The following is a 26,037-nucleotide window of genomic DNA, read 5'->3' on the forward strand; positions in this document are numbered from 1 at the left end:
TACATTTGTGAGTTATGTGTCAACTTTGAAATTATGCGCTGTATACCCAAGTCCAAGTTATTAATATAATCAAAAATAGCTGCGGTCTTAATACCGAGCCCTGGAGAATACCACTGTATATCTACTCTCAGTCTCACTACAACTCTGCTTTCTGTTCCTTAACCAATTTACCCATGCTGCCACTTCATCTTTAATCCGTTGGCTTCAATTTTATTAACAAGTCTTTTATATGGACACGATTTAACAAATCCATGCTGCCTGTCATTTATTAATCTTTGCATTTCCTGGTGACAAGTATTTCATATGATCCAATTTCACTGTTACCTACTCCTTTACTGTGACATTGGCAGCATCCTTATGTTTTATGAAGACAGATGCAAATTATTTATTTAGTACCTCAGCTAGGCCCTCTGCCTCCTTTATGATCCTTAATCAGCTCCACCCTTACTTTTGAGGATCCTTTTACGTTTATTAAAAAATTTTTTTTTCCTTTTTGTTAACTGCTAATCTTCTTATACACTCTCTGCCACTTTTATTTCCTTTTTCAGTTCTCCTCTGTACTTTCTATATTCAGCTTGATTCTCTACTATATTATGAATCTGACATTTATCACATCAGAACATAAGAAATAGGAGTAGGAGTTAGCCATTCAGTCCCTCGAGCCCACTCCGCCACTCAACAAGACCATGACTGATCTGATCATGGACTCAGCTCCACTTCCCTGCCTGCTCCCCATAACCCTTATCGCTCAAAAATCTGTCTATCTCCACCTTAAATATATTTAATGACCCAGCCTCCACAGCTCTCTGGGGTAGAGAATTCCATAGATTTACAACCCTCAGATAAGAAATTTCTCATCAGTTTTAAATGGGCGGCCCCTTATTTTGAGACTATGTCCCCTAGTTTTAGTTTCCCTTATGAATGAAAATATCCTCTCTGCATCCATCTTGTTGAGCCCCCTTATTATCTTATATGTTTTGATAAGATCACCTCTCATTCTTCTGAACTCCAATGTGTATAGGCCCAACCTATCTTCATAAGTCAACCCCTCATCTCTGGAATCAACCTCGTGAACCTTCTCTGAACAGCCTCCAATGCAAGTATATCCTTCCTTAAATACGGAGATCAAAACTGTACGGAGTACTCTAGGTGTGGCCTCACCAATACCTTGTACAGTTTGTAGCAGGATTTCTCTGCTTTTATACTCTATCCCCCTTGCAATAAAGGCCAACATTCCATTGGCCTTCCTGATTACTTGCTGTACCTGTATACTAACTTTTTGTGTTTCATGCACAAGGACCCCCAGGTCCCTCTGTACTGCAGCACTTTGCAATTTTTCTCCATTTAAATTGTAATTTGCTTTTCTATTTTTTCTGCCAAATTGGATAACTTCACATTTTCCCACATTATACTCCACCTGCCAAATGTTTGCCCACTCACTGTGGCCTGTCTATATCCCTTTGCAGATTTTGTGTGTCCTCCTCACAATTTGTTTTCCCAGCCATCTTTGTATTATCAGCAAACTTGGCTATATTACACTTGGTCCCTTCATCCAAGTCATTAATATAGATTATAAATAGTTGAGGACCCAGCACCAATTCCTGTGGCACCCCACTAGTCACTGTTTGCCAACCGGAATTTTTTTTTTTTTTCCCTACTCTCTGTTTTGTTAATTAGACAATCCTCTATCCATGCTAATATATTACCCCCAACCCCTTGAACTATTATTTTGTGCAGTGACCTTTTATGTGGCACCTTATCAAATGTCTTCTGGAAATCCAAATACACATCCACTGGTTCCCCTTTATCCACCCTGCTCGTTACATCCTCAAAGAACTCCAGCAAATTTGTCAAACATGATTTCCCTTTCATAAAACCATGCTGACTCTGCTTGATTGAATTATGCTTTTCCAAATGTCCCGCTACTGCTTCTTTAATAATGGACTCCAGCAGTTTCCCAATGACAGATGTTAGGCTAACTGGTCTATAGCTTCCTGCGTTTTGTCTGCCTCCTTTTTTAATTAGGGGTGTTAAATTTGCAGTTTTCCAATCCACTGGGACCACCCCAGAATCCAGGGAATTACAACCAATGCATCCACTATCTGCAGCCACTTCTTTTAAGCGGATGTAAGCCATCAGGTCCAGGGGACTTGTCCGCCTTTAGGCCCATTATTTTACCGAGTACTACTTCATTAGTGATAGTAATTGTATTAAGCTCCTCCCACCCTATAGCCCCTTGATTATCCACTATTGGAATGTTTTTAAGTGTCTTCTACCATGAAGACCGATACAAAATATTTGTTAATTGTCTCTGCCATTTCCCTGTTCTCCATTATTAATTCCCCAGTCTCATTCTCTAGAGGACCAACATTTACTTTAGTCAATCTTTTTCTTTTTATGTACCTGTAGAAACTCTTACCATCTGTTTTTATACTTCATGCTAGTTTACTTTTATAATCTATCTTCCCTCTCCATCATTTCTTTGCTGGCTTTTTTTAAAAAGTTTCCCAATCCTCTGGCCTCCTACTCGTCTTGGACACATTGTATGCCCTTGTTTTCAATTTGACAACATCCCTTATTTCCTTAGATAGCCATGGTTATCCCTTCTCTTACAATTTTTCCTTCTCATTGGGATATATTTTTGTTGCGAGTTATGAAATATCTCCTTAAATGTCTGCCACTGCTCATCACCATCCCATACTTTAATCTATTTTCCCAGTCCACTTTAGCCAACTCTGCCTTCATACCTTTGTAGTCTCCTTTATTTAAGCTTAAGACCCTGGTTTGAGAACCAACTTTCTCACCCTCCAACTAAATTTGAAATTCAACCATGTTATGGTCACTCATTCCTAGAGACTCCTTTACTACGAGATCATTTATTAATCCCGCCTCATTACACAGTACTAGATCTAAGATAGCCTGCTCCCTGGTTGGTGCCGCAACGTACTGTTCAAGGAAACTATCCCGGATACACTCTATCCCGGATACAGACTATGCCCACCAGTGACTTTTTCCCCTTATTATTCCTTATCTCCACCCAAACTGATTCAATATCTTGATCCTCTGAGCCAATTTAGTTTCTCACTAATGCACTGATCTCATCCTTTATTAACAGTGTTATCCCACCTCCTTTTCCTTTCTGTCTGCCCTTCCAAATTGTCAAATACCCCTGAATATTTAGTTCCCAGTCCTGGTCACCTTGCAACCACGAGTCTGTAATGGCTATCAGATCATACCCATTTGTATCTATTTGTGCTGTCAACTCATCTATTTTGTTACGAATCTACATGCATTAGATAAAGAGCTTTTACATTTTTTTTTTTTTTAAACCATTTTTTCCTGCTTTGACCCCACTTTCTGATTCACCTTTATGATTATACATTCTATCCCATCCTGGCATGCTCTGGTTTTCATTTTCCCCAATGCTCCCCTAATCTATTGCCTTCTCACATTTTCATTCACTTGAATCCTCTCCCCCACTAATTAGTTTAAAGCCTCCTTTTTCTGTTTCATTTTAATCCCTACATCTCTCATCATCCAGAGAGCTCTAGCTTTGGATGCCCTTTCTTCCCCCTCTCATAGGAATGTATCTAATCTGCACTGGAACCATCTCCCCTTTGAAGACCTCCTATGGCTCATTTACTGTTTTACCTTCCAATCTTTGTTTCCAATCCACCTGGGCCAGATCACTTTTCAGCTCACTGGAATTAGCCCTGTTTCCAGTTGAGTAACTTCACCTTTTGATTGTTCACAGAACATGCAGCAAAATATCGTGTTGAGAGGTTGCCAAGAGATCTCCAGATACCCCAATTCTAAAAGTTTCAAGATGGAGAGCCCACTTGAGGGTATATCTTGGCTCAAGGTGTCTTTTTTGTGATATTCTACATTCCACTGAAGTGTTGAACAGAGAAAGATGCTGGCAGCATCAATACTACATCTGCAATAAGACCTGACGTGAGAGTCAGAAAATAATCCCTCTGTTTGCTTGTTGATTTACTTCCCAGTGGTTGTACAGTTGGTCCACACCCTAACCAACTTGATGAGATGTGCGCTTTAAACACTACAAAAGGTTATAGAAGGCACCTCAAGTCGTTGGAGATATATCACCAATGATGTCTTCGCAAGATCCTGCAAATCCCCTGGGAGGACAGGCACACCAACATCAGTGTCCTCGACCAGGCTAACATCCCCAATATTTAAGCACTGACCAGGCCACATAGTTCGCATGTCAGATGAGACTCCCTAAGCAAATGTTTTATACGGAGCTCCTTCGTGGTAAACGAGCCAAAGGAGGACAGCGGAAACGTTATAAGGACACCCTCAAAGCCTCCCTGGTAAAGTGTGACATCACCACTGACACCTGGGAGACCCTGGCCGAAGACCCCCCCCCCCCCCCTGACCCCCGAGGTGGAGAAAGTGCATCCGGGAAGGCGTTGAGTTCTTCAAGTCTCAATGCAAAGAGCATGAAGAGGCCAAGCGCAGGCAGCGGAAGGAGCGCACGGCAAACCAGCCCCATCGACCCCTTCCCTCGACGAATGTCTGTCCCACCTGTAACAGGGTCTGTGGCTCTCGTATCGGACTGTTCAGCCATCAAAGAACTCACTTTGGGAGTGGAAGCAAGTCTTCCTCGATTCCGAGGGACTGCCTATGATGATGATGATGATGATGACGACAAAAGGTTCATCATGCTTCTCAAAACCTAACCTGTTTATCCATCCCGAGGTGCGTGACCTGGTCCAAATACCTTTGGCCAATGCTCCCATTCAACGTGGGAGTTACCAGTTATCAGGGAAAGACAGCACAATTGCTTAGAAGTGTCCCCTCGAGGTTACAAACCTAAAACTGGCTGTCTCCTGGAATGTTTCAATGGCTAGGCAACACTCTGCAAGTGAAATGTTAGAACAGGTTCACAAATGGTCTTACTTTGGGACTAATTGTTTCTCTCAATCTCACCTCAGCTTCCTTAGTCTGGAGAGCCTGCCGGTCATTCTGTAACTGCTCCTTTAGAGTCTGATCAGAAAATCCTTCAATGGGGACTCTATGTCTAGCTTCATCTAGCTTCGACTGTAGAGCAGAGATCTGCATTAGGTTACTGTACTGCTGCTGTTGAAGAGATTCCTTGTCCTGTCACAAAAACACAGAAGAAAAGTCTTAGTGATGGTGGTGCCTCAAAATTAAAAAAACAAAATATCAAACACAAACCCAATCATCCATTATTCTATGCAGTCCCGTCAATTTCTCTTCTTTCGGTGTCTTATCAGTAAGTGAACCTGGCTGAGATCACCTTGATTTTATATGCTCAGAATCCATTCTACGTGATTCTGATTCCAGTGTAAGTGACAATCAGTCTTCCTTTTCCATGAATCGTTTATGATTAACTTTTCTTCAGTTTTCTTTTAAGAACTATTATTGGCCTGTACTTTGTTGGTAAATGGAATGAGTTGAATGCCTTACAGCCGATGCACAATTTGACAGAATTATTCTCGGAATTCAGAGCTGACCCTGGATTTTGTAAAACTGATACAAAACAGCACCATTCTGTAATAATCAAAAGTGGCAGTAGCGATCAAAGTAGTGTTATTGCAGCAAATGTATGATCGCCATTGATTTAGATTGTGGAGGAGCTATTTCTTAATAGTTTGGGCGAAGGGTGGCGCAAAACACCAGGAAATTGTGGCGTAACTCACTTAGAATCGTTCAGCACAGAAGGAGGCCATTTGACCCAGTGTATCTATGCTGGCTCTTAAGAGCTATCCAATGAGTCCCACTCCTAGGTTCTTTCCCCATTAACTTGCAAATGTCTCCTTTTCAAGTATATAGCCAGTTACTTTTTTAGTTATGCCAGGATTTCCTGAAATTTCTGGACCAAAGTAATGGTGTATGCTGTAGATGTGCTTCCAGGAAGTTCCGGGCCATCAATTTCTCGTGTCTGACGGAAGGTCATCGACCTGTAATGTTAACTCTGTTTCTCTCTCTCCAGAGATGCTGCCTGACCTGCTGAGTATTTCCAGCATTTCCTGTTTTTATTTCAGATTTCCAGCATGCAGTATTTTGGTTTTCCTTATTCTGCGTGATTGATTTAAAAGGGACTACAAGTTGAACCTCTCAAATCCTGCACTCTTTTATCCGGCTACCTCCTTCATCTGGCATCGTTCCCAGCAAGGGGTCGCGACCCGCGCTGTTTCCTGGGGCTGGCCGCTCCTCCTCCCACCGCCGCCTCTGGTGCTTCCTGAGGCCGGGTTGGCGTGCTGCGTCGAGGCTGGCCGCATTTTGGGCCCTGCTTTGTCCTGGCAATCCTCCTGCCCATCGCACTGCCACTGCTCGAAGATGCAGATTTTCGTGCCCACCTGTCAAGAAAAGCAATTCTTCTCGTCGGAGCCATCGATGCAGTTCTTCTGGTTGTTGCAGTGGTCTGCCGCCGGGTAGCACATGCCGCTGGTGCCCCAGCACGGGTACACATCCTTCTGGCATGCGCGCAGCTCTCCGCGTCCTTGCTGTCCGGGCAGTGCCACCACCTGGTGCAGCGAAGCAGCTCCAGACGTTGCCGCACGGCCGGTCCCGTGGGAGGCAGTAGCCTTTCACCTGGTAGGTGGCGTTGAAGCCGTGACTGATGCTGCTGGGCTCGGTGTGGTAGGAGACGGCGATCTGACTCGAAGGTGACAGGGCGCCGGTTGTTGTGGAAGGAGAGGGTCTGCAGCAGCCTGCCGCGCTCCTGGACCGCCCCGTCGGACACACATACCCTGTCGCTGTAGCCTAGCTGCAGGACGATGCGCCAGCTGTGCCGCAGCGCGCTGAAGTAGTCGGGCGATGCGAAGGAGCCGTAGAAGTTGCCCAGCCTCTTACCGCGGCTCCTCCTCACCCTGCCACCTCCCGGCCGACCGAAGCTGGGCCCAAAATACTGACCTCCCGTCGTCTGGCAAATTCTCTTTTCTGGCACAGGCCAGGTCCCGAGGGTGACTGATGAGAGGTTCAACCTGTACTACCAAGTTAACACATGGCATCAGTTTTTGTCAGTTATCAGTACACTTATATATGTAAACATCAGCCCTACTGCTATGAAGTGAAGCTTTACAAAGGCATGGTTACTGGTTCTTGATTACCTGTAATAATTCTTCCTCGAGCCGCTTCATCTTCTGTATCTCTTGCTCGAGCTGACGAACCCGCTTTTCTACATCATCATAGGATAACGCTGCCCGTTCAAGCTCTTTGATCTGCGCTTCCATTTTTGCTATTTCTTCACTTTGTTCCCGCACATCTCGCTCCAGGTGTTCATTTGTTAGCAGTAACTCATTGTAATCATCTGTCTTTGACTGGATCTGTGCCTCCATAGTTTCCATCTTAAGAAGAAAATACACACACACACACACAAATACTGAGTTGTGAGCAGAGTTCTGGCAGTATTTTTCATTTTGGTTGGGGAAGCGTTTTCTTGAAACCAAATCTCTGCTAGTGCGAAAGTTGTATTACTCCATTACTTACATCAGAAATGTTTCAACATGAAGGTATTTTTCATCATGTGGGGGAAAAAGGTAATCTGGTACTTACTGGTTCTGCAAAAACTGGACAGTTTAAAAATAGTAAACACCTTACAAAGCGAAGCATTTATTTGAAGATTAGAAAAGTCCTTAGCAACAAAACTTCCATTCATTTTCTCACAATTAAGAATTAAAACTACTGCATTATTACCTGAACCATGAACAAATTGGCATCGGGTCAATAGAATCAGGGAGATGAATGCGTGGCTCAGAGGTTGGTGTGGGAGAAGTGGGTTTCGATTCGTGGGGCACTGGCACCAATACTCGGGCGAGAGAGAGCTGTTCCGTGGGGATGGACTACACCTGAACTTTGCTGGGACTAGCGAATCGAATAACTAGGGAGGTAAACAGGGCTTTAAACTAAATAAAGGGGGGGGAGGGGGGGGGGGGAAGGACGGTCGCTGGAGAGAGCAATCTAGAATGCTAAAGAGAAACTTTCTATAGATATGTAAAGAGAAAAAGGTTAGTAAAGACAAACGTAGGTCCCCTGCAGTCAGAATCAGGGGAAGTCATAACGGGGAACAAAGAAATGGCGGACCAATTGAACAAGTACTTCGGTTCGGTATTCACGAAGTAGGACACAAACAACCTTCCGGTTATAAAAGGGGTCGGGGGGTCTAGTAAGGAGGAGGAACTGAGGGAAATTCTTATTAGCCGGGAAATTGTGTTGGGGAAATTGATGGGATTGAAGTCCGATAAATCCCCAGGGCCTGATGGACTGCATCCCAGAGTACTTAAGGAGGTGGCCTTGGAAATAGTGGATGCATTGACAGTCATTTTCCAACATTCCATTGACTCTGGATCAGTTCCTATGGAGTGGAGGGTAGCCAATGTAACCCCACTTTTTAAAAAAGGAGGGAGAGAAAACAGGGAATTATAGACCGGTCAGCCTGACATCGGTAGTGGGTAAAATGATGGAATCAATTATTAAGGATGTCATAGCAGTGCATTTGGAAAGAGGTGACATGATAGGTCCAAGTCAGCATGGATTTGTGAAAGGGAAATCATGCTTGACAAATCTTCTGGAATTTTTTGAGGATGTTTCCAGTAGAGTGGACAAGGGAGAACCAGTTGATGTGGTATATTTGGACTTTCAGAAGGCGTTCGACAAGGTCCCACACAAGAGATTGATGTGCAAAGTTAGAGCACATGGGATTGGGGGTAGTGTGCTGACATGGATTGAGAACTGGTTGTCAGACAGGAAGCAAAGAGTAGGAGTAAATGGGTACTTTTCAGAATGGCAGGCAGTGACTAGTGGGGTACCGCAAGGTTCTGTGCTGGGGCCCCAGCTGTTTACACTGTACATTAATGATTTAGACGAGGGGATTAAATGTAGTATCTCCAAATTTGCAGATGACACTAAGTTGGGTGGCAGTGTGAGCTGCGAGGAGGATGCTGTGAGGCTGCAGAGCGACTTGGATAGGTTAGGTGAGTGGGCAAATGCATGGCAGATGAAGTATAATGTGGATAAATGTGAGGTTATCCACTCTGGTGGTAAAAACAGAGAGACAGACTATTATCTGAATGGTGACAGATTAGGAAAAGGGGAGGTGCAAAGAGACCTGGGTGTCATGGTACATCAAGCATTGAAGGTTGGCATGCAGGTGCAGCAGGCGGTTAAGAAAACAAATGGCATGTTGGCCTTCATAGCAAGGGGATTTGAGTACAGGGGCAGGGAGGTGTTGCTACAGTTGTACAGGGCATTGGTGAGGCCACACCTGGAGTATTGTGTACAGTTTTGGTCTCCTAACCTGAGGAAGGACATTCTTGCTATTGAGGGAGTGCAGCGAAGGTTCACCAGACTGATTCCCGGGATGGCGGGACTGACCTATCAAGAAAGACTGGATCAACTGGGCTTGTATTCACTGGAGTTCAGAAGAATGAGAGGGGACCTCATAGAAACATTTAAAATTCTGACGGGGTTAGACAGGTTAGATGCAGGAAGAATGTTCCCAATGTTGGGGAAGTCCAGAACCAGAGGTCACAGTCTAAGGATAAGGGGTAAGCCATTTAGGACCGAGATGCGGAGGAACTTCTTCACCCAGAGAATGGTGAACCTGTGGAATTCTCTACCACAGAAAGTTGTTGAGGCCAATTCACTAAATATATTCAAAAAGGAGTTAGATGAGGTCCTTACTACTAGGGGGATCAAGGGGTATGGCGAGAAAGCAGGAATGGGGTACTGAAGTTGAATGTTCAGCCATGAACTCATTGAATGGCGGTGCAGGCTAGAAGGGCCGAATGGCCTACTCCTGCACCTATTTTCTATGTTTCTATGTTTCTAAAAGAAAAGGAAGCAATGCAGGAAAGTGATTATGGTAAGGATAACCAGAGTATGTCAGGAAGGAACAGAGCATACAAACAAAAGAGTGCACTAGCAAATAGGGTCCAGGAAAGAAAAAAAATAGCGATAAGACAAATATGGCTATAGTACAAAATAATGTTAAGATATCTAATAATGTTAAAAAGACACATTTAAAAGCATTGTATCTGAATGCACGAAGCATCTGTAATAAGGTAGATAAATTAACAGCGCAAAAAGATGTAACGGGATACAATATAGTTGCAATTACAGAGACATGGTTGCAGGGTGACCAAGGTTGGGAACTGAATATCCAAGGATATTCGAGATTTAGGAAGGACAGGCAAAAAGGAAAAGGAGACAGTGTGGCGTTGTTAGTAAAGGGTGAAATCAGAGCAATAGTGAGAAAGGATATTGGCTCAGAAAATCAAGATGTAGAATCAGTCTGGGTGGAGCTAAGGAGCACCAAGGGGCAGAAAACATTGGTGCGAGTTGTCTATAGGCCTCCAAACAGTAGTGGTAGTGTAGGGGATGGCATCAAACAGGAAATTAGAGATGCATGTAGCAAGGGTACTGCAGTAATCGTAGGTGACTTTAATCTACATATAGACTGGCCAAACCAAATTAGTAATAATACTTTGGCCGATGAATTCCTGGAGTATGTACAAGATGGTTTTCTAGACCAGTATGTTGAGGGAACAGGCTATCCTAGATTGGGTATTGTGTAATGAGAAGGGGTCAGTTAACAGTCTTGTTGTGCGGGGTCCTTTAGGGAAAAGTGACCATAACATGATTGAATTCTTTATTAAGATGGAAAGTGAAGTAGTCCAATCCGAAACTAGGGTCCTAAATCTAAACAAAGGAAACTTCAAAGGTATGAGGAATGAATTGGCTGTGATAGATTGGAACGATTCATTAAAAGGCATGACGGTGGATAGGCAATGGCTAATATTTAAGGAACGAATGCATGAATTGCAACAGTTATACATTCCTTTCTGGCGTAAAAACACAAAAGGGAAAGTGGCCCAACCACGGCTCAGAAAAGAAATTAAGGATAGTATTAGATCCAAAGAGGAGTTATACAAAGTTGCCAGAAAAAGTAGCAAGCCTAAGGATTGGGAGCAGTTTAGAATTCAGCAAAAAAGGACCAAGGGATTGATTAAGAGGGGAAAAAGAGAATATGAGAGTAAACTTGCAAGAAACATAAAAAACGATTGTAAAAGTTTCTACAAGTACGTAAAAAGAAAAAGATTAGTGAAGACAAATTGTAGGTCCTTTACAGACAGATACGGGAGAATTTGTAATGGTGAACAAGGAAATGGCAGAACAATTAAATAAATTATTTGGTTCTGTCTTCACGGAAGAGGACACAAGTAACATCCAGAAATGCTACGGAACCAAGGGTCGAGTGAGCAAGAGGAATTAAAGGAAATGATTATTAGTAAGATAATAGTGCTGGAGAAACTAATGGGGCTGAAGGCAGTTAAATCCCAGGGCCTGATGATCTGCATCCCAGAGTACTAAAAGAGGTAGCCATGGAAATAGTGGATGCATTGGTTGTCATCTTCCAAAATTCTATAGATTATGTAGTAATACTACTGTAGTAATACCCGCCCTCCTGTATGGCTCAGAGACATGGACGATGTACAGTAGATATCTCAAGTTGCTGGAGAAATACCACCAACGATGTCGCTGCAAGATCCTACAAATCCCCTGGGAGGACAGACGCATCATTAGCATCCACAACCAGGCCAACATCCCCAGCATTGAAGCGCTGACCACACTTGATCAGCTCTGCTGGGCAGGCCACATTGTCCGTATGACAGACTCCCAAAGCAAACGAGCCAAAGGTGGGCAGAGGAATCGTTACAAGGACACTCTCAAAGTCTCCCTGGTAAAGTGCAACATCCCCACTGACACCTGGGAGTCCCTGGCCAAAGACCACCCTAAGTGAAGGAAGTGCATCCGAGAGGGCGCTGATCACCTCGAGTCCCATCGCCGAGAGCATGCAGAAATCAAGCGCAGACAGCGGAAAGAGCGCGCGGCAAACCTATCCCACCCTCCCTTACCTTCAACGGCTATCTGTCCCACCTGTGACAGGGACTGAGGTTCTCGTATTGGACTGTTCAGCCACCCAAGGACTAATTTTAAGAGTGGAAGCAAGTCTTCCTTGATTCCAAGGGACTGCCTATGATGATGATGAGATTATGGAACAGTTCCTGCAGATTGGAGGGTGGCAAATGTAACTCCACTATTTAAAAAAGGATTGAGAGAAAACAGGGAACTACAGACCGGTTAAGCCTAACATCAGTAGTAGGGAAAATGCTGGAGTCTATTATAAAGGATGTGATAACAGCACACTTAGATGATATCAACGGATTAAACAAAGTCAACATGGATTTATGAAAGGAAAATCATGTTTGACAAACCTACTGGAGTTTTTTGAGAATGTAACTGATAGGATAAGAGAGAACCAGTAGATGTAGTGTATTTGGATTTTCAGAAGGACTTTGATAAAGTCCCATATAAGAGGTTAAGTGTGCAAAATTAAAGCACTTAGGATTGGGGGTAATGTATTGGCATGGATTGAAAATTGGTTAACTGACAGGAAACAAAGAGTAGGAATAAACGGGTCTTTTTCAGGGTGACGGGCAGTGACTAGTGGGATACCACAGGGATCAGTGCTTGGGTCCCAGCTATTAACACTGCGTCTGTATGTGTGTATGTGTATATATACACACACACCATATATATATATATATAATTTGGATGAGGGAAACAAATGTAGTATTTCCAAATTTGCTGATGGCACAAAACTAGGTGGGGTTGTGAGGAGGATGCAAAGACGCTGCAAGGCGATTTAGATAGGTTGAGGGAGTGGGCAAACACATGGCAGATGCAGTATAACGTGGATAAATGTGAAGCTATTCACTTTGGTAGGAATAACATAAGGACAAAGTATTATTTAAATGGTGATGGCTTGGGAAGTGTCGATGTAGAGGGACCTGGGATTCCTTGTACACCAGTCACTGAAAGCAAACATGTGGTGTAGCAAGCAGTTAGGAAGGCAACTGGTATGTTGGCCTTCATTGCAAGAGGATTTGAGTACAGGAGCAAGGATGTCTTACTACAGTTATACAGGGCCTTGGTGAGACCACACCAGGAGTAGTGTGTGCAGTTTTGGTCTCCTTACCCAAGAAAGGATATACTTGCCATAGAGGGAGTGCAGCGAAGGTTCACCAGACTGATTCCTGGGATGGCAGGACTGTCGGAGAGAGGTTGGGTTGACTCGGCCTGTATTCACTAGAGTTTAGAAGAATGAGAGGGGATCTCATTGAAACGTATAAAATTCTGACTGGGTTGGATAGACTGGATGCGGGGAGGATGTTTCCCCTGGTTGGGAAGTCTAGAACAAGGGATCGCAGTCTCAGGATAGGGGATAGGAAGTTTAGGACCGAGATGAGGAGAAACATTTTCACTCAGAGGGTGGTGAACCTGTGGAATTCTCTACCACAGAAGGCTGTGGAGGCCAAGTCACTGAATATATTTAAAGGGAGAGAGATGGATTTCTAGAAACAAAAGGCATCAAGGGGTATGGGGAAAAAGCGGGAATATGGTGTTGAGATAGAGGATCAGCCATGATCATATTGAATGGCGATGCAGACTCGAAGGGCCGAATGGCCGATTACTGCTCCTATTTTCTATGTTTCTAATTGTCATATCAAGTTCCTTCAATCAATCCTAGTTATATCAAAATGAACAAGATCATCGACCTTTTGGGGTCTTTTCTTCGAACAATGTATATAATGCGTGGAAATTCTGACATTCTGGGCCCATACGAAGTTTCTATGGATCCGGAAAGCCTGGAGCTTGACAGATCGTAGCCAGATCGGGAGCAAGGATGACAGATCGGGAGCGAGGACATTTGTACAGGCAAGATTGGGTTATTTACCCATATCTTTGCCCAGCAAATGTTCTCAAAAACCTTGCACCTGAAAAAGCAGGCGCCTAGCCTACCTTTACAGGCGCAAGTGTTTTAAAACACGCAAAACAATTGTAAAATAAAATTATAAACATATAGTTTATTGTTAAAACCCTCCCCACTACAGTAAGTTTATTTTTAACCATAATTTAAAAACTTTTCAAAAAATCAGGAAAATATTTTATTTTTATAAGACATAACTTTAATTTCAATTAATTTTAAATATGTGTGGTCTATTTTTTATTTTTTATTATTTTGTGTGATTGGTTTTGTTCCCATTAATAGCACTGACAACTCGTAGTTATGCGCGTCTCAGTGCTATTAACGAGAACCTGTGAAATACTTACCTGATTGGCTGAGCAGTCACACGTGGAGCAGTTCGCAGCGCAGGAGAAGGCCTCCTCATTGGAAACCAGGGTGCCACCTAGACCACCACGTAAATTCATAAAAAATATCCAGCAAGGAGGCAATTGCCTACGGGAAGACCCCCAGAGGAAGTTCTCGGCCATTATACACCTTTATACATATAAATATTTTGGTGAAGTGTTAGAGAGAGCGGGAGCAACGGGGAAGATAAAAAGCAGCACCCGAGACCAGCTCCGAGAGCTGGAGCAGCAGGGAAGATAAAAACTAGCACCTGAGACCAGGAGCAGCGGGGAAGATAAAAGGCAGCGCCCGAGACCAGCTATGAGAGCGGGGGAGCAGCTAGCTGTGAGCAGTGCGAATGGACGTGTGAAGGGAAAAAAAGAAAAAAAAAATCGAAGTGTGACATCAAAGGAAAGCAGGTAAGTGATTGGTTGGTGAGTATTTTTTTTAAAACTTGGGCATTGGTTTAAATTAAGAGCCGTGATTACAGAATAAAAACTATACATAGATAATTGATCATTCAAAAAAGTTAAAAACCTAATTAGTTAAATAAAATACAATCAAGATGGCAGGGCAGGCGATGTGTTGCAGCTGTAGCATGCGGGAGCTGGTGGTCATTAGTGTGATTAAGTGTTGGTGGCTCAAGGAACTTCGGCTCAGGGTTGATGAGCTGGAGTCCGAGCTTCAGACACTGAGATACATCATGGAGGGGAAGAGTTACCTGGACACTGCCAATAGAGTCACACCCCTTAGGTTAAATACTTCAAATTTGGTCCATGGTCAGGGACAGGAGGGTGTGACTACGAGTGAGACAGGTATTGGGATCCAGAAGGTAGCATTGGAGGAGCCTCAGCCCTTGCAATTGTCCAACAGGTACGAGGTCAGGGGCCATTCAAGTTGGGGGCGGGGGGGGTACAAAGAAATGTTGTAGTGGTAGGGGACAGTATAGTTATAGATACTGTTCGCTGCAGCTGAGAGCGTGAGTCCCGAAGGCTGTGTTGCCTGCCCAGTGTCGGGATTAAGGACATCTCCTCTGGGCTGGAGAGGAACCTGGATTGGAAGGGGAAAGATCCAGTTGTCGAGGTCCACGTAGGTACTAACGACATAGGAAGGACAAAGAAAGAGGTTCTGCTGAGGGAGTAGGAGCAGCTTGGGACAAAAATAAAATGCAAAACCACAAAAGGTAATAATCTCTGGATTACTACCTGAACCACGAGTAAATTGGCATAGTGTAAATAAGATCAGAGACATGAATTTGTGGCTCAAAGATTGGTGTGGGAGAAATAGGTTTCAATTCATGGGGCACTGGCATCAGTACTGGGGAAAGAGGGAGCTGTTCCATTGGGATGGCCTTCACTTGAACCATGCTGGGGCCAGTGTCCTGGCACATGGAATAACTAGGGCTGGAGATAGGGCTTTAAACTAAATAGTGGGGGGGGGGGGGGGGGGGTAGGGAGGCAACAGGTAAGGGGAAATTTAGAAAGTCAAAGAGAAAGGAGAAGGCAATAGTGCAGGGTAGCGATAGGGGTAATGATAATCAGAATGTGACAGGAAGGGATAGTGCGTATAAACATAAGAGTGCACCAGAAAGTAAGAGTCAGAGTAGGAAAAAATGGCAAAAAATCAAAATTAAAAGCTCTTTATCAGAATGCATGCAGCATTCGAAGCAAAATAGATGAGTTGACAGCACAAATAGAAATAAATGGGTATGATCTGATAGCCATTACAAAGACGTGATTGCAAGGTGACCAAGGCTGGGAGCTGAATATTCAGGGGTATTTGACATTTCGGAAGGATACGCAGAAAGGAAAAGGAGTGGGGTAGCTCTGTTAATAAAGGATGAGATCAGTACAGTAGTGAGAAATGATAATTGGCTCAGAAGATCAAGCTGTAAAATCAGTTTGGGTGCAGATAAAAAAATAGTAAGGGAAAGAAGTCACTGGTGGGAGTAGTCTATACGCCCCCCTAACATTAACCCCCTAATAGTCAACCTTAGCAGACAGCTGGGGAATTGATGATTGTATGTTTCCAATCAAATCATAGAAGAGTTTTGTGATTGGGTCTAGGTAACTTTACGTGTAGCAGTCAAATCGTGGATGGATTTAACTGTGTCAGATTGTGCCGATGCAAATGACCCTTTCATAGGGGTTTGTATTCTGGGATTTGTTATTCCAATATAAATCGTAGAGAACACCTCCGCAAGTCAGGCTATAAAAGAGCTGGAACGGCGGGCCTGGAATATCGTGGCCCCACAACCTGCGAGAGAATACCTCCGCAAGTCAGGCTTTAAAAGAGCTGGAGCAGCATACCACTACAACTTCCAGCGTGAGCTGCTCCAAGTGTCCGACAATTTTGAGGTGGGAGACTGGGTGGTCATCAAAGCCCAGGTCGCCGTTTGGAGCATAGGCAGAAACATCGGCGGGGGCCAGGTACAGCGGAGGAGCGGCGAATGTTTGTGGCGGAGGAGCGGCAAGAGATCGTGGCGGAGGAGCGGCAAAGGTACAGGGCCCAGAAGAGCAGAGGGCCCAGGGGCAGCTCGGGCCAGCCCACATTGCGATATGTGCGCGCACTAGGTCCGTGCAGCAGAGCATGTCTTCAGTCGTCCTGGTTTACTTTTACCACTGGATAAAGGCCGAGCTCTGTCAAGCCGGGGTGGCTGGTGTGCAACAGTCACCACACGTTAAAAAAATCCATGCACAGGCATCTTCCACCCCTTCAATTGGAGTTCAGGATTGGAATATTAGGTCCTTCATTGAAACATCTATGAACTCATGCAGAAGCAAGTCATCCTCATTCAAGGGACCGCCAATGATGATGATGATGACACTGTAGAACAGGCTCCAAATCAAGAAATAATGGAGGCTTGTAAGAAAGGTACAGCAATAATCATGGGTGATTTTAATCTTCATATCGATTGGACAAATCAAATTGGCAAATGCAGCCCTGAGGACGAGTTCATAGAGTGTATTCAGAATGGTTTCTTAGAACAATACATTGTGGAACCAACCAGGGAGCAGGCTATTTTAGATCTGGTAATGTGTAATGAGATAGGATTAATGAATGATCTCATAGTGAAGGATCATCTAGGGAAGAGGGATCATAGCATGTTAGAATTTCAAATTCAGTTTGACGGTGAGAAACTTGGGTCTCAAACTAGTGTCCTGAACTTAACTAAAGGCAATTACAAAGGTATGAAGACGGAGTTAGCTAAAGTGGACTGGGAAACTAGATTAAAGAGTAAGAGGGTAGATAAGCAGTGGCAGATTTTTGAGGAGATATTTCATAACTCTCAGCAAAGATATATTCCAGTGAGAAAGAAAGAAGTTAAGGATGGTATCAAATTAAAAATAAAGGCATACAATGTTACGAAGATTAGTGGTAGGCCAGAGGATTGGGATGTTTTTAGAAACCAGCAAGAAATATAAAAACTGACAGCAAGAGCTTTTACATGTATATAAAAAGGAAGAGAGTAGCTAAAGTAAACGTTGGTCCCTCAGAGGATGAGACTGGGGAATTAATAATGGGAAATAGGGAAATGGCAGAGACTTTGAACAAATATTTTGTATCGGTCTTCACGATAGAAGACGCTAAAAGCATCCCAATAATAATAGATAATCAAGGGGCTCTAGGGAGGGGGGGGAATTTAAAACAATCACTATCACTCGAGAAAAAGTACTAGGCAAACTAATGGGACTAAAGGTGGACAAATCCCCTGGACCTGATGGCCTGCATCCTAGGGCCTTAAAAGAAATGGCTTCAGAGATAGTGGATGCATTGGTTGTAATCTACCAAAATTCTCTGCATTCTGGTGAGGTCCCAGTGGATTGGAAAACAGCAAATGTAATGCCCCTATTCAAGAAAGAATGGAGCCAGAAAGCAGGAAAATATAAACCAGTTAGCCTAACATGGTCATTGGGAAAATGCTGGAGCCCATTATTAAGAAAGTAGTAGCAGGACATTTAGAAAATCATAATACAGTCAAGCAGATTTTATGAAAGGGAAATCATGTTTGACAAATTTGTTAGAGTTCTTTGAGAATCTAATGAGCAGGGTGGATAAAGGGGAACCAGTAGATGTTGTATATTTGCATTTCCAAGGCATTCGATAAGAGTTCACGGGGTTGGGGGTAATATATTAGCATGGATAGAGGATTGGCTGACTAACATAAGAGTCGGGATCATTTTCAGGTTGGCAAACTAACTAGCGGGGTGCCATTTGAATGAAGCCAAATTTGCTGATGATACAAAGATAAGTGGGAAAGCAAGTTGTGAAGAGGACACAAAGAATCTGCAAAGGGATATAGATAGGTTAACTGAGTGGGCAAAGGTTTGGCAGATGGAGTATAATGTGGGAAAATGTGAGGTTATCCACTTTGGCAGGAAGAATAAAAAAGCAACTTATTATTTAAAAGAGAGAGTACAAAATGTTGCAGTACAAAGGGATCTGGGGGTCCTTGTACATGAAACACAAAAAGTTACCATGTAGGTACAGCAAGTAATAAGGAAGGCAAATGGAATGTTGGCCTTTATTGCAAGGGGGATAGAGTATAAAAATAGGTAAATCCTGCTACAACTTTACAGGGTATTGGTGAGACCACACCTGGAGTACTGCGCACAGTTTTGGTCTCCTTTTTGAAGGAGGGATATACTTGCATTGGAGACAGTTCAGAGAAGGCTCACTCGGTTGATTTCTGAGATGAAAGGATTGTCTTAAGGAAGATTGTGCAGGTTGGGCCAAAACTCATTGGAGTTTAGAAGAATGAGAGGTGATTTTATTGAAACGTGCAAGATTCTGAGGGTGCTTGACAGGGGAGATGCAGGGAGGATATTTCCCCTTGTGGGGGAATCTCGAATTAGGGGGCATAGGTTCAGAATCACGGATCGCACATTTAAAACAGAGATGAGGAGGAATTTCTTCTTTGAGGATTGTGAATCTTTGGAATTCTCTACCCCAGAGAGCTGTGGATGCTGGGTCATTGAATAGACAGGTTTTTGAACAATAGGGAGTCCAGGGCTATGGGGTGCATGCAGGAAAGTGGAGTTGAGGCCAAGATCAGATCAGCCAAGATCTTATTGAATGGCGGAGCAGGCTCGAGGGGCCAAATGGCCTACTCCTGCACCTATTTTCTATGTTTCTATTTCTTCAGCGCATTGGCACAAGGTTGCATATTTTCATTGTGGAAATGCTAAATGTAGATAGCTAGAATGCTATTTTGTAGGTAGAACAACATTTGTGTATTACATTTCTGAGAACTGGACAAATATCTTCATCCAAGATTGCCAACTATCTACTGGATTGTATTCTTCACTGCTGGCAACTGTTAGCACCTCAACTTCCAAGAAACTGTGACAAAAGCCATTTGACAAGAACAGTGATCACCGCTTTGATTAATCTAAAAGAAGTGGGTCTAAATAGCACTTGTAAAGCCACAATCTGCAGCAGTTTTTACATGAACTGCATTTTAGGAGGTCAATTCTTTAGCCAAGAATGAGATCTTCAGACAAGTTCCAATTTCCCCTCAGTACTACTGAGCCATAATCCTGAGATATTTGGAGTTAAATCTTTGAAGAAAGTAGTCATGCTGACAGTCTTCTCCCATAGATTGCAGGACCTCTTCAAAAAAGGGGTACTGAAGTGCATGACCAGTCAATAAGATCATGGCTGATCATGCACCTCAGTACCCCATTCTTGCGATCTCTCCATACCCCTTGATCCCTTTAGCCGTAAGGGCCACATCTAACTCCCTTTTGAATATATCTAACGAACTGGCCCCAACAACTTTCTGTGGTCGAGAATTGCACATGCTCACAACTCAGTGAAGAAGTTCCTCCTCATCTCGGTCTGAAATGGCTTACCCCTTATCCTTAAGACTGTGACCCTTGGTTCTGGACTTCCCCAACATCGGGAATATTCTTCCTGCATCTAACCTGTCCAATCCCGTCAGAATTTTATATGTTTCTATGAGATCCCCTCTCATTCTTCTAAATTCCATTGACTATAAGTCTAGCCGATCCAGTCTTTCCTCATATGTCAGTCCTGCCATCCTGGGAATCAGTCTGGTGAACCTTCGCTGCACTCCCTCAATTGCAAGAATATCCTTCCTCAGACTAAAACTGTACACAATATTCAAGGTGTGGTCTCACCAAGGCCCTGTACAACTGTAGCAAGACCTCCCTGCTCCTATACTCAAATCCTCTCGCTATGAAGGCCAACATGCCATTTGCCTTCTTCACCGTCTGCTGTACCTGTATGCCAACTTTCAATGAATGATGTACCATCACACCCAGGTCTCGTTGCACCTCCCCTTTTACTAATCTGTCACCGTTCAGATAATAATCTGCCTTCCTGTTTTTACCACTAAAGTGGATAACCTCACATTTATCTACATTATACCGCATCTGCCATGCATTTGCCCACTCAGCTAACCTATCCAAGCCACCCTGCAGCCTCTTAAAAACCCTTCTCAGCTCACACCGCCACCCAGTTTAGTGTCATCTGCAAACTTGGAGATATTACATTCAATAACTTCGTCTAAATCATTAATGTATATTGGCAATAGCTGGGGTCCCAGCACTGAACCTTGTGGTACCCCACTAGTCACTGCCTGCTATTCTGAAAAGGACCCATTTATTTCTACACTTTGCTTCCTGTCTGCCAACCAGTTCTCGATCTACGTCAGTACATTACCCCTAATACCATGTGCTTTAATTTTGCACACTAATCTCGTGTGGGACCTTGTCAAAAGCCTTTTGAAAGTCTAAATACACATCCACTGGCTCCCCCTTGTCCACTCTACTAGTTACATCCTCAAAAAATTCCAGAAGATTTGTCAAGCATGATTTCCCTTTCATAAATCCATGCTGACTTGGACCGATCCTGGCACTGCTTTCCAAATGCGCTGCTATTACAGCTTTAACAATTGATTCCAACATTTTCCTCACCACTGATGTCAGGCTGACCGGTCTATAATTCCCTGTTTTCTCTCTCCCTCCTTTTTTTTTTTAAATAAAAGTGGGGTTACATTATCACCCTCCAGTCCATAGGAACTGATCCAGAGTCTTATAGAATGTTGGAAAATGACCACCAATGCATCCACTATTTCCAGGGCCACTTCCTTAAATACTCTGGGATGCAGACGGTCAGGCCCTGGGGATTTATCGGCCTTCAATCCTATCAAATGGTAGATTATAATCGTTGTAACAAGATAGAATTAGAGAGGCTTTAGAATGTGTAATTACTCAGTTTATATTAGATTGAGCTGCCATCATAGATCTTACAGCACTGAAAGAGGTCATTTGGTCCATCGTGCCTGTGTCGGTTCTTTGAAAGAGCTTTCCAATTAGTCGCACTCCTCTGTCCTTTCCCCATAGCCCTGCAAATTTTTCAGTTTCAAGTACATCTAATTCCCTTTTGAAAGTCACTATTGAATCTACTTCCACTACCATTCTAGGCAGTGCATTTCAGATCATCACAACTCGCTGCATAAAAAAATTCTCATCTCGCCTTTGGTTCTTTTGCCAATTATCTTAAATCTGAGTTCCCTGTTATCGACCCTTCTGGAAATGGAAATAGCTTCTCCCTATCTACTTTAGCTGTGATGGCCAAGTGGTTAAGGCGTTGGACTTGAAATCCAATGGTGTTTCCCCGCGCAGGTTCGAGCCCTGCTCGCAGCGATTCTACAGCGAACATTTTATTCACAGATAGATAGATTTTTTAACCAATAAGGAAATTAAGGGTTACGGGGAGCGGGCGGGTAAGTGGAGCTGAGTCCACGGCCAGATCAGCCATGATCTTGTTGAATGGCGGAGCAGGCTCGAGGGGCTAGATGACCTACTCCTGTTCCTAATTCTTATGTTATGTCTTATGTTTTAGAAAGCTATCTTGCATTCAAGTAAGAGCAAAGAAGCTCTTGAAGGTTTACAGTTCCAAGTTCCTTAAAAGTTGTAACTAGTGGAATAAATAAGGGGGGGACCAGTGGGTATGGTATATTTGGATTTTCAGAAGGCATTTAATAAGGTGCCACAAAAGAGGTTATTAAACAAAATTAGGGCTCATGGGTTTGGGGGTAATATACTAGCATGGATTGAGGATTGGTTAACAGACAGAAAGCATAGAGTAGGAATAAATGGATCATTTTCAGGTTGTCAAGCTGTAACGAGCTTGGGCCCCAGCTATTTACAAGCTATATAGAGTAGAAGAAGTGTGAAATATTAGAAGAAATAAACATAGTGAGAGAGGAGGTATTAAGGGGTTTAGCAGCTTTGAAAGTGGATAAATCCCCAGGCCCGGATGAAATGTATCCCAGGCTGTTAAGTGAAGCAAAAGAGGAAATAACAGAAGCTTTGACGATCATTTTCCAATCCTCTCTGGCTTCAGGTGTGGTGCCAGAGGACTGACAATGTGGTACCCTTGTTTAAGAAGGGAGAAAGGGATAGACAGAGTAATTACAGGCAAGTCAGCCTAAACTCAGTCGTGGAAAAATTATTTGAAAAAGTCCTGAAAGACATGATAAATCTTCACTTAGAAAGATACGGATTAATCAAGGACAGTCAGCATGCATTTGTTAAGGGAAGGTCGTGTCTGACTAACTTGATTGAATGTTTCAAGGAGGTAACCAGGAGGGTCGATGAAAGCAAAGCGTATGATGTAGTGTATATGGATTTTAGCAAAGCTTTTGATAAGGTCCCACATGGCAGACTGGTCACAAAAGTAAAAGCCCGTGGAATCCAGGCCAAAGTGGCAAGTCGAATCCAAAATTGGCTCAGAGGCAGGAAACAAAGGGTAATGGTTGAAGGGTGTTTTTGCGACTGGAAGGATGTTTCCAGTGGGGTCCCGCAGGGCTCAGTACGAGGTCCCTACCATACATCAATGATCTCGACTTGAATGTAGAGGGTACGATTAAGAAGTGTGCAGATGATAATGAAGAAGAAAGCTGCGGAATGCAGGAAGATATCAATCAACTGGTCAGGTAGGCAGAACGGTGGCAAATGCAATTTAATCCAGAGAAATGTGAGTTAATGCATTTTGGGAGGGCTAACAAGGAAAGGGAATACAAATTAAATTGTAGGACACTGAAGTGTAGAGGAACAAAGTGATCTTGGATTTCATGTCCACAGATCCCTGAAGGTAGCAGGCCAAATTGATAAGGTGGTTAAGAAGGCATACGGAATACTTGCCTTTATTAGCCGAGGCTAATAAAGGCAAGAGCAGGGGGGGGTTATGCTGGAACTGTATAAAACACTGGTTAGGCCACAGCTGGAGTACTGCATGTAATTCTGGCCAGCACATTATAGGAAGGACGTGATTGCACTGGAGAGGGTACAGAGGAGATTTACTCCGGGTGCCCTGAGCTAGTAAGTACAGAAATAGGAGGATAGAGCAGATGAATAAGTGACTGGTGAGATGGCGCAGGTGGGAGGGCTTTAGTTTCCTGAGGCATTGGGACTGCTTCTGGGGGAAGGTGGGACCTGTACAAGCTGGACGGGTTGCACCTCAACAGAGCCGGGACCAATATCTTCGCTGGGGGGCGCGGTTTAGTGTTGTTGGGGAGGGTTTAAGCTACCTGCAGCCTCTGTGTCTCAATGTGAGAGCATTCGTAATAAGGTGGATGAATTAACTGCACAGATAGCTGTAATTGGGATTACGGAGACATGGCTCCAGGGTGACCAAGGCTGGGAACTCAACATCCAGGGGTATTCAATATTCAGGAAGGATAGACAGAAAGGAAAAAAAAGAGGTGTTTTAGCATTGCTGGTTAAAGAGGAGATTAACGCAATACTAAGGAAGGACATTAGCTTGGATGATGTGGAATCTGTATGGGTAGAGTTGCGGAATACCAAAAGGCAGAAAACGCTAGTGGGAGTTGTGTACAGACCACCAAACAGTAGTAGTGAGGTTGGGGACAGCATCAAACAAGAAATTCGGGATGCAATAAAGGTACAGCAGTTATCATGGGCAACTTTAATCTACATATAGATTGGGCTAACCAAACTGGTAGCAATACAATGGAGGAGGATTTCCTGGAGTGTATTAGGGATGGTTTTCTAGACCCAATATGTCAGGGAACCAACTAGAGGGCTGGCCATCTTAGACTGGGTAATGTGTAATGAGAGGGGACTAATTAGCAATCTTGTTGTATGAGGCCCCTTGGGGAAAAGTGACCATAATATGGTAGAATTCTTTATTAAGATGGAGAGTGACACAGTTAATTCAGAGACTAGGGTCCTGAATTTAAGGAAAGCTAACTTCGATAGTATGAGACGTGAATCAGCTAGAATAGACTGGCAAATGATACTTAAAGGGTTGATGGTAGATAGGCAATGGCAAACACTTAAAGATTACATGGATGAACTTCAACAATTGTACATCCTTGTCTGGATGTACAATTAAAATAAAACGGGGAAGGTGGCTCAACCGTGGCTAACAAGGGAAATTAAGGATAGTGTTAAATCCAAGGAAGAGGCATATAAATTGGCCAGAAAAAGCAGCAAACCTGAGGACTGGGAGAAATTTAGAATTCAGCAGAGGAGGACAAAGGGCTTAATTAGGAGTATGAGAGGAAGATTGTCGGGAACATAAAAACTGACTGCAAAAGCTTCTATAGATATGTGAAGAGAAAAAGATTAGTGAAGACAAACATAGGTCTCATGCTGTCAGATTCAGGTGAATTTATAATGGGGAACAAAGAAATGATAGACCAGTTGAACAAATACTTTGGTTCTGTCTTCATGAAGGAAGATACAAATAACCTTCTGGAAGTACGAGGGAACCGAGGGTCTAGTGAGAAGGAGGAACTGAAGGATATCCTTATTAAGCGGGAAATTGTGTTAGGGAAATTGATGGCATTGAAGGCCGATAAATCCCCGGGGCCTGATAGTCTGCATCCCAGAATACTTAAAGAAGTGGCCCTAGAAATAGTGGATGCATTGGTGATCATTTTCCAACAGTCTATCGACTCTGGATCAGTTCCTATGAACTGGAGGGCAGCTAATGTAACACCACTTTTTAAGAAAGGAGGGAGAGAGAAAACGGGTAATTACAGACCGGTTAGCCTGACATCCGTAGTGGGGAAAATGTTGGAATCAATTATTAAAGATGAAATAGCAGTGCATTTGGAAAGCAGCAACAGGATCAGTCCAAGTCAGCATGGATTTATGAAAGGGAAATCATGCTTGACAAATCTTCAGGAATATTTTGAGGATGTAACTAGTAGAGTGGACAAGGGAGAACCAGTGGATGCGGTGTATTTGGACTTTCAAAAGGCTTTTGACAAGGTCCCACACAAAAGAGATTGGTGTGCAAAATTAAAGCACATGGTATTGGGGGTAATGTGGACAGAGAACTGGTTGGCAGACAGGAAGCAGAGAGTCGGGATAAACGGGTCCTTTTCAGAATGGCAGGCAGTGACTAGTGGAGTGCCGCAGGGCTCAGTGCTGGGACCCCAGCTATTTACAATATACATTAATGATTTAGATGAAGGAATTGAGTGTAATATCTCCAAGTTTGCAGATGACACTAAACTGGGTGGCAGTGTGAGCTGTGAGGAGGACACTAAGAGGCTGCAGGATGACTTGGACAGGTTAGATGAGTGGACAAATGCATGGCAGATGCAGTATAATGTGGATAAATGAGAGGTTATCCACTTTGGAGCAAAAACACGAAGGCAGATTATCTGAATGGTGGCAGATTAGGAAAGGGGGGGGTGCAATGAGACCTGGGTGTCATGGTACATCAGTCATTGAAAGTTGGCATGCAGGTACAGCAGACGGTGAAGGCAGCAAATGGTATTTTGGCCTTCATAGCTAGGGGATTTGAGTATAGGAACAGGGAGGTCTTACTGCTGAGGGCCTTGG

At 43.5% G+C, this 26,037-nt stretch overlaps 1 protein-coding gene and 1 non-coding gene across 4 annotated transcripts in view; one reads left to right on the plus strand and one right to left on the minus strand.

The window, feature by feature from the left end:
• The window catches only part of pcnt (pericentrin), a 308,639-nt gene that overhangs the window by 89,257 nt on the left and 193,345 nt on the right, over nt 1-26,037 (minus strand). For all 3 annotated transcript variants that reach the window (XM_070876280.1, XM_070876279.1, XM_070876278.1), the window contains 2 exons: nt 7,101-7,337; nt 4,954-5,124 (listed from right to left, as the gene is read on the minus strand). In XM_070876280.1, coding sequence (XP_070732381.1) covers nt 4,954-5,124; nt 7,101-7,337 — 408 coding nt within the window. The remainder of the gene's footprint in view (nt 1-4,953; nt 5,125-7,100; nt 7,338-26,037) is intronic.
• On the plus strand, nt 21,777-21,858 carry trnas-uga (transfer RNA serine (anticodon UGA)). Its single transcript has one exon. It is a non-coding gene; the product is annotated as a tRNA-Ser (tRNA).

The sequence above is a fragment of the Pristiophorus japonicus genome, chromosome 3 (genome assembly GCF_044704955.1).
Source record: "Pristiophorus japonicus isolate sPriJap1 chromosome 3, sPriJap1.hap1, whole genome shotgun sequence".
NCBI classification, from domain to species: domain Eukaryota; kingdom Metazoa; phylum Chordata; class Chondrichthyes; family Pristiophoridae; genus Pristiophorus; species Pristiophorus japonicus.